Source organism: Borostomias antarcticus (assembly GCF_949987555.1).
Source record: "Borostomias antarcticus genome assembly, chromosome: 19".
Classification (NCBI taxonomy): Eukaryota; Metazoa; Chordata; class Actinopteri; order Stomiiformes; family Stomiidae; genus Borostomias; species Borostomias antarcticus.
Genome location: NC_140252.1, coordinates 18694256 through 18703287, shown reverse-complemented (window position 1 = coordinate 18703287; position 9032 = coordinate 18694256). Strand labels below are relative to the sequence as shown.

The 9032-nt window shown below is 45.9% G+C and overlaps 1 protein-coding gene across 2 annotated transcripts; it reads left to right on the top strand.

The window, feature by feature from the left end:
- Positions 1–1413: 1413 nt before the first annotated feature.
- On the top strand, positions 1414–8816 carry LOC311321453 (filamin A-interacting protein 1-like). 2 transcript variants are annotated; one of them, XM_084453434.1, is made up of 2 exons: positions 1414–1521; positions 5616–8816. In XM_084453434.1, exon 2 carries the CDS (start codon positions 5731–5733, stop codon positions 8446–8448), a length of 2718 nt encoding a protein of 905 aa, XP_084309560.1. In that variant the 5' UTR covers positions 1414–1521; positions 5616–5730; the 3' UTR covers positions 8449–8816. The 2 variants fall into 2 exon arrangements, with proteins under 2 accessions (XP_084309560.1, XP_084309561.1); XM_084453435.1 differs by lacking the exon at positions 1414–1521 and adding an exon at positions 1527–1665.
- Positions 8817–9032: the final 216 nt, after the last annotated feature.

Here is a 9032-nt window from a genome sequence, read left to right as displayed (position 1 = left end):
AGACCCATTCGGATGCTCAGCTCTCTCTCTCTCTCTCTCCCTCGCGCTCTCTCTCTCCCTCTCCCTCCATCTCTATCTCTCTCTCCCTCTCTCTCTTTCCCTCTTTCCCCCTCTCTTTCTCTCTCCCTCCCTTTCTCTCTCCCTGTCTCTCTCCCTCTGTCCCTCTCTCTCCTCTCTCTCTCTCCTTCCCTCTCTATCTCTCTCCCTCTCTCTCTCCCCCTCTCTCTCTCTCTCTCCCTCTCTATCTCTCTCTCTCCCCCTCTCTTTCTCTCTCCCTCCCGCTCTCTCTCCCCCTCTCTCTCTCTCTCTCCCTCTCTCACTCTCTCCCTCTCTCTCTCTCTCTCCCTTTCTCCCCCTCTAATTCTCTCTCCCTCCCACTCTCTCTCTTGTTCAAACAAACGTCTCGCCTCGGTTCTCTGTCCGTGAGCAACAGGGAGCCTTTTAAACAGGAAGTCGATCAACTTAATGATCCCTCATTATAATCGCCATTCAATTTGTTTTTCGTAATGTGAGCTCGGATTAGCATTCAGCTACAGTAGCTAGCTAGAGGTTGATTTAGTATCGTTCCAAGGCAAGAGAATCCTGCTAACGCTTTAGGTGAAGACAGACCAAAGATGGGCAGGTCTTGCAGGAAACTTGGCAACGATATCAGAAGTCATGACATCAGCAGACAGTGAGCAGAGCATGACAGAGATGACCAAACGCCATGCGATACACACACCGGTATGCAATATGCAATACAACAGAGAGAGAAAAGATAGCTTTCTCTTTAGGCATAACGACATGAAGTATGATTCCAATTCTACAGGCATGATTTCAACCCTATGCCGCTCTGCGCTGTGCTGACCCAAACAAGAGCGCCCTCATATAACACCCTAATAGAACATGCTTAAATCAACAGCCAGATAGTCTATAGCTAAGCACTGTTACACCGACATGTTTCCTAAGTGAATTAATGACCCTTCCTGAGGAAAGCCAGAAGGAAATGTTGTAATACAAACCACTTGTCTCTCCTCACCCCCCTCCACCCCCACCCCCTGCACACACACCCCACTGGAGAACTGGCAGGAAGGGCAGATATTTCACATTACACACATCCAGACACACTCTTATTCACACACTCCATGTTCAGAAGACACACACACACACACACACACACACACACACACACACACACACACTCTCTCCTCATTGGGGGCACTGTCTTCTCTCTCTCTCTCTCTCTCTCTTACTCACACACAACTCATGCTCTCTCTCAAACACACATACACAAGCATGCACACACGCGCCAACTAGCACACCCCCTTTGGAGGCTCAGCAGAGCATAAAGTTCCATATAAGGGCATGTTGATGATGTAATGCTTATAGGCAGTGGAGCATGCAGTGAGCACATCTCTTATTGTTTGGTTTCCTTGCTGGGAGCTGGAATGTCCACAGCACCACAGTCGATGAGGGAGTTGAGCGCACGGCCAGGCAAAGAGCTTCACTCAGTGAGGGCTGGATACACATATTAGGACACAGGTAAGAGAGGACGCATTCAGAAAGTTTATGGTTTTGGTTGTTTTTTTTTAATTAAGAAACTTTCTAGGAATTGCTCACGTTGTGATCATGATCACGGATCTTACAGGACGTGACTCTGGGCTGCGTGGGGATGTCTTGACTTCTGTAAGTTTTGTAGTGTTCAGGTTTAACTTGGCTCTCACGTTGAGAGCATCATTGAGTGTTTTGTTAATCTACATTTTGGAGATCACGGGGATATTTTATCATAATTGTCCAAAGTAGATAAATGAATAAAAAATGTAGCTGAATGTATCACGTTAATGATATGTTCAGATTTGTTCAGATACATTCTGAACAAAGTGAATTCACTTTGCTTTATTCAATAATGTAACTGTATTAGACAGGGACAATTTTTTTTTACAGTACTGTTTATGTACAGGTTTTTTCCACCTGTGGAAACCTGAACACACATGTTCACCAAGAAAAAGAACACATGAAGTTCCCCATAGTGTGCTAAGTATAGGCTAGTGGCAGGGTTACAAGGTCTTTGTGGACGCTACTTGTGTTTTAAGTGGTTAGTTAGTGGAAAAAAAAGGATACTGTATTTTTATTATACTGTAATTTTTAACAACATACTGTTGCAGATTGTGAGGACTGTTTAAATCCACTGACAATTCTATGCACTTATATCTCCATTCTTTCTTTCTTTTCTTTTAAGTTTTAGAGGTGTGTTTTCTAAGCACCAGCAACAAACACAGCTGAAATATTACAGCTGGTGTCAGCTATATTTCCTATAGGTGTAAACCTAATTCATAGTTATGACTGCTTGAATTGAGTCGTTTTTTGTTCATTATCACTTTGGATGCTCAGTCAGGTATTGTGTAATGTGTAGCATGGCTGCCTGCAGAATGCCCTCTACTGGACCAACACAAGCTCATTCAAAGTGCCTTCAGAGACTCCCTAGAGTCCAGATCCCTAGACTTGAACACAGTGGTCATAGAGTACATGGGCACCTCTACACATCCAGATTATGAGTTGTTGGAAATTACTTTGGACAAAATTATTGGATATACACACTGGACACACACAAATTAAAGCATACCGCCAACATAAGCCAAGCAGAACGCCTGAGGGGTATTCCAGAAAGAGGGTTTAGTGAAAACTCTGAGTTTGCGAGCTATGAGATTTAATTGAATCTGAGGGTGTCCAGTGACAGAGTTTTCACTAAACCTGCTTTCTAGAATTCCCCCCTGATCCAGAGTTTCACAGGGTTAAGATCCCGTGTGATTGTGTGAATGTGAGGGAAGCCCCTCTATCAGACAGGGATGGTCTGCTGGTGACTTATGTCTTTTTTGTGTGTTTTTTTATGAGTTCAGACAGACACATTTAGCACTGATACCTTTATAGCTCCCATCTGAGCATAATTACTCTAGTGCACCATTACAGAGGAGCCAAGCCTAGTCGGGGCCGAGGCAGTATAAATAGCATAATTGAGATTTGGTTGTAATGTACCATGCATTACGATCCTGAGGTAAATGTGAGCTATTGTGACACTTACTTTGAAGTGATTTCAACTTAATACACTAGTTAATACTACAGCTGACACTTTTGAGAATGAGGGTCCTTCCGTCAATGTGTCCCTGAGAATTAAATAATGGTAAATAATAAGTATGATACTACTAGAACTGTAGTATTACTACAAACAAATGTAATACTACACAATACTACAAAAGAGGATACATTGTTTGAACATAATTTGGCAAACCTAAACAGTACCTACTCTTGGTTCTCTGGAGGGAGGTCACCTACTGGCAACTGAGCTTCTGTCCTGAAGTTTTGCAAAAAAATGTTCTCCTCTGAAGGTTAACTGCTCCTCCTGGGTAGTAGTGATTAGTGTATGAAGGGAAAATGTCACTTCCTCCCCAAGGACGAGTCTTAACCGATGTTAAGTGGTCTGCATGTGAGGTAATATACAGTGCATTTCTATATCCTGAATAGCCTATATATATATATATATATATATATACAACCTGTCCTGAGACTGAATATATAAGGGTAAAGAAAGATTGCCTGGTGCTTTGCGAGTCTGAAGTCCAGTCCCTGCAGACCCAGTCCCAGTTAGTACACATTCTATTACTGCTTGGTTACATCACTGAATAAACAACGTTGAGTGATTTAAGAGATAAGAGGAAATACTGATTACAAGCAGTCATGCTACATTTGATTTGACAAACAGCCAAATAACATTTTAGTTTTGCATCGTTATGTTTCCTGAAGTATATTCTGCGAACGAAGAAAAATGCTGCCTATGAAACTGAAAAAACGCATTTACTCATGGTGTCTCATGAATATGAATATACCTTCATGAGATCTTTAAAAAGAAAGAAATGTTAGAAATGTTGTCATCTACAGTATCATACATTGTTTTATATTTTTAAGAGTAATGTCAAAAACATCATAATATAACAATATCTCAAAAGATCCAACAATGAACATTCTGAATTTAAAAGCAACAACAATAGCAACAACAACAAAAACACCCCATATCTGATGCTCCCACATAGTGCATAAACTTAAAAGCTGAAAGTGGCTTTGATCAGCACTGACACCACCACACTGGAACATGTGGAAGACATTCTATCATCACTCCTCTCCTCCTTCACTCTTCGACAGCCAAGCACATGGAGGTGGCACACCGAGAGAGGGTGAGACAGAGAGACAGAGAGAGAGAGAGAGAGAGAGAGAGAGAAAGAGAGGAGGACCCGCCCTGCCTTGCTGACATCATGTTCCTCTACGTGGAGTCCTGATTGAGAGAGAGAGAGAGAGAGAGAGACTCTGTTTATGCCCAACCAGGCTGCGCTGTAATTGCATGTGGGGGGAATTCCTTTACTTAAAAAACCCAGGGAGGGTAGCTGGCGGTGGTGTCGGGGGGTAGAGAGGGAGTGAGGGTGGGTGGGGGTGCAGAGGAACCCCTTCATTAAGGGACTGTATCGTGCCAGTTCGACATCTGTGGAGTACCCTGGCATCTGCGCACACAGCAGTCATAACATCCCCTCCGACGTCGGCGTCACTTGGCCTGGTGATGTACATGCTAGCCACCGTGACCCCCAGCTTCCGCCATTATGCACTCGTAGTGATGTAAAGCCTGCAGGAAGAGAGAAAGAAAGAAAGAAAGAAAGAAAGAAAGAAAGAAAGAAAGAAAGAAAGAAAGAAAGAAAGAAAGAAAGAAAGAAAGAAAGAAAGAAAGAAAGAAAGAAAGAAAGAAAGAAAGAAAGAAAAAGAAATTGAGAGTCATACACTGTCTTGGCTTACTGGATATGTTCCCACCAATTTAACTACCATAAAGTTTTGTAAAGTACATGGATAAATTCTCCCCTGTATTGAGTCTGTGGAAGAGAGGCATCTGGGTGAAAAGTGTGAGCTGGGCCAGTGGGGATATTATTTTCAGATTTGGGTCAGTGTAAACATTCAGCATTCCAGCGCAGTCTAGTCACGGCCAAAGATCAGAGTGCAGAGAGGATAGAACATCTTCATTTCATAAACATTTTGAGTCTAATCTCCTGAATCATTTTGCAAAACCTTTCGGTCAGTTCATCAGATGTTTGTGGAATGTGTAGTGTAGACCCCAGAGAACTCTAGGTATCCTAAATGTAGATCCTAAATACAGATCCTATGCAAATCCTTAAATATGTCCTTGTGCTCATTTCTCTGTATTTTCTAAAGTGAGAGGAGTTTTCAAACCATTTGAGAATGAATTGGCCCCAAAGGGACATAAAAAGGTATTTTTAGGCTACTGACCTGGGCTAGTTATACACAGTGATATTTATGACCTGTTAAAGTTTCCATGACATAAAGTCTTTTCAGAATGGTTTGACAAAAAAAGACGAGTGTATGAGTGTTTATGGTGTAACTATATTGAGACGAATAGGTCCAGTGAGCAAATGCATTCTGGGAACTTGAGTTGTATTGGACACAAGTAAACACATTTCATGTAATCCAAGCAAAGAAAGAGTCCATCTGTCATAGATTTGCCAACTGCCTTTTCTGTTTTGTATATCTGGCAGAAACACTTTCCATATTTTCATATGTGCCTTTTGTGTGTTTTTTTCTTCCAGACTGAAGCTGCTTATTGACCAGGAGAAGGCCTATCAGGAGAGGAAGGATAAGGAGAACAATAAGAAGGTCACAGGCCTGAAGGAGGAGTTGACCAAGCTGAAGTCGTTTGCGTTGATGGTCGTGGACGAGCAGCAGCGCCTCACAGAACAAGTGACCCAGCACACCGCCAAGGTCCAGGAGCTGACCGCCACAGCCACCCACACGCAGGAGGAGCTGAGCTCCGCCAACGCCAGACTGCAGGAGGAGGAGCACAAAGTGTTTCGCCTGGAGACGGAACTACGCGACCAAGCCAGTCGCCACCACCAGGAGCAGGAAGCCATGACTGCCAAACTGACCAGCGAGGACGCCCAGAGCCGGCAGCTCCGCCAGAAGCTGTCCACGCTAAGCAGGCAGCTGGACGAGCTGGAGGAGACCAACAAGACCCTGCGAAGGGCTGAGGACGAACTCCAGGAGCTGAGGGACAAAATCAGCCGCGGGGAGTGCGGCAACACCAGCCTCATGTCCGAGGTTGAGGAGCTGCGGAAGAGGGTCCTGGAGATGGAGGGGAAGGATGAGGAGCTGATCAAGATGGAGGATCAGTGCCGGGACCTCAACAAAAAACTGGCGAAGGAGACCAGCCAGAGTCGGAGCCTGAAGGCGGAAGTGGACAAGCTGAACCACAGGATTATGGATCTGGAAAAACTAGAGGATGCGTTCGGCAAAAGCAAACAGGAGTGCTGCTCGCTGAAGTGCAATCTGGAGAAGGAGAGGACTGTGTCGAAGCTTATATCCAGTGAGCTGGAGGTCCTGAGATCGAGGGTCAAAGAACTGGAGGCCGTGGAGAATCAGCTGGAGAAGACAGAGCTCACCCTGAAGGAGGACCTCACCAAGCTGAAGACACTGACAGTCATGCTCGTAGACGAGAGGAAGACCATGACAGAGAAGCTCAAACAGATGGAGGACAAGGTCTACAACAGCACTGGGAAACTGCAAGCTGAGCAGGACAAAGTCACCACAGTCACGGAAAAGCTCATTGAAGAGAGCAAGAAAGCGCTGAGGTCAAAGGCTGAACTGGAGGAGAAAATGTGCAGCGCCACCAAGGACAGAGACGAACTCCGGGCCAAGCTCCAAGCGGAGGAGGAGAAGAACAACGACCTGCAGTCCAAAGTCAGCATGATGAAGAAGAGGTTGCAATCACTGGAGGCAGTGGAGAGGGAATTCATAAGGAGCAAAGCTAAAGAGGAACACATCAAGGCACCGATCGCCAACCGCTTCCAGCAAGAGGACAACAAAGTCCAGGACTTGACCCAGGAAGTGGAACGACTGAGGCGCAAACTGAAAGACATGAAGGTGGTGGAGGATGACCTACTGAAGACTGAGGATGAGTTTGAGTCCCTGGAAAAGAGATTCTCCAATGAACAAGAGAGGGCAAATGCTTTGATGGAAGAGCTGGAAATATCTAGGAATGAACTTTCCAAGTACCAACTGGCAGAAAAGAAAGAATCCAACCAAGAACATGTCCTGTACAAGCGGCTAAAAGAAGAGGAGGCTAAATCCAGTCATCTGACCAGAGAAGTGGCAGCCCTGAAAGAGAAGATCCACGAATACATGGGCACAGAGGAATCCATCTGTCGCATGAAGAATGACCACTCCACCCTGCAGAGGAAGCTCACCCAGCAAGAAGTCAGGAACAAGGAACTGGCGAGGGAGATGGAGACTCTTACCAGGGAGCTGGAGAGATACCGCCGTTTCAGCAAAAGCCTCCGTCCGGGCATGAATGGAAGGCGCTTCTCTGACCTACAAATGTCTACCAAGGAGGTCCAGACCGACCCAGCTGACTACCTGCCACCCAACTACAAGAGCGTCGCGCCACTGGAGCGTGCTGTGGTGAATGGAAAGCTGTACGAGGACAGCGATCCCGAGGATGATCCAAATTACCCCCACGAGCTGTCCCTCACGGCAAAGTGTAACCCGTCGCTCATCAACAATGTCAACAACTTCAACAACAACATGAGAAGAGCTCGAGTCCCGTTCCTCAAGAGCAAAGAGAGCCCCCATCTGGTGAACGGCAAAGTGCAAGCCAGACAGAACGGGAACCACGTTCAGCAGGATGTGGTTTTGACACACAGCCCCGGCCAGCCGCTGCACATCAAGGTGACTCCGGACCACGGGCACAACACGGCCGTGCTGGAGATCACCAGCCCCACTGCGGAAAACGCCCTGTCGTACACCAGCACCGCCGTCATCCCCACGAGCGGAGGTCTGCCTAAACAGAGGATCACCATTATCCAGAACACGTCCATATCCCCGACGACGATGAAATCAAAAGGCTCCCCGTCGTCGTCCGAGGGCACTCCCGAAAGGGCCATGTCGCCTTTCACTATGGCCAGCTACTCCAGAGCGATCACCCCGGACTCCTCCGGCTCTGTGACGCCGGACCGAGCCATGTCGCCCATTCAGATCGTGTCCGTCACCACCGGCACCCCTGACCGCTCCTTGTCAGCAGAGCCGGTAGAGGTCGTCGGGGGTCACGCCGTCTTCCGGGTGACGCCAGATAGGCAGAGCAGCAGCTGGCAGGTTCAGAGGTCAAACAGCTCGGGCGGCCCCAACGTCATCACCACAGAGGACAACAAAATCCACATACACTTAGGAAGCCCCTTCATTCAAAGTTTTAACAGTCCATCCCAGCCGGTCAGTTCTTGCTATATCCCCGGGCAGGAGCCGAGAACTCCACTGTCCAATGGTACCCCTGCCAAAGGCAACAGCAAAATCACAAGTAGCATCACTATAAAGCCCACCTCCACCCCAATCCAAAGGCCATCACATATTACAGTAAGTAACGCTTATGATTGACCTAACCCCCCAACACTCCCGTCCCATCCCGAAAATACCTCATCCCATTAAATAATCACGCTCCCCGCTACCACCCTACCCACCTTGCTTGGTATTGTTTAAAACCTGATCCATCATTCTACTTGATCTGTATGAGCAGGTTATCCACTGTGTTTGATTCTGTTTTGGTTTGTTTGTTTGGTTCTGTTTGGGAAGATGTTTGTGTGCATGAACTATTATTTCATAAACAACTCTCTGAGGGAGGGGAAAAAAATAACCCTTTGAAAGCACTAGAAACTTTTACTCCACACCGAGTTAACTCTTGTGTGCACTTACTGTTTACTGTATGATCAGTGATGAATTACCATGTAACAAGACTGTTCACTGATGTACCCTTTCAATTATGTTTATACTTCATATTACACAACTTGCATTTTGTCAAAGTTGACTTCTTTTCTAAATATTAAAGTGTGCAAATGTTGACGTATGTGTTTAAGTTTGTCATCCATGCTTGCATATTTATTTTACTCACTCAAAATTGCTCAGAATAATGCATGCCGAATGATGGAGATTGGAGATAATCTGGCAAAGAGAGACATATTAAA

Bases quoted from the DNA above. Each gene is read 5' to 3' on its own strand.
- LOC311321453 (XM_084453434.1), top strand. From the start codon at position 5,731: ATGGTCGTGGACGAGCAGCAGCGCCTCACAGAACAAGTGACCCAGCAC.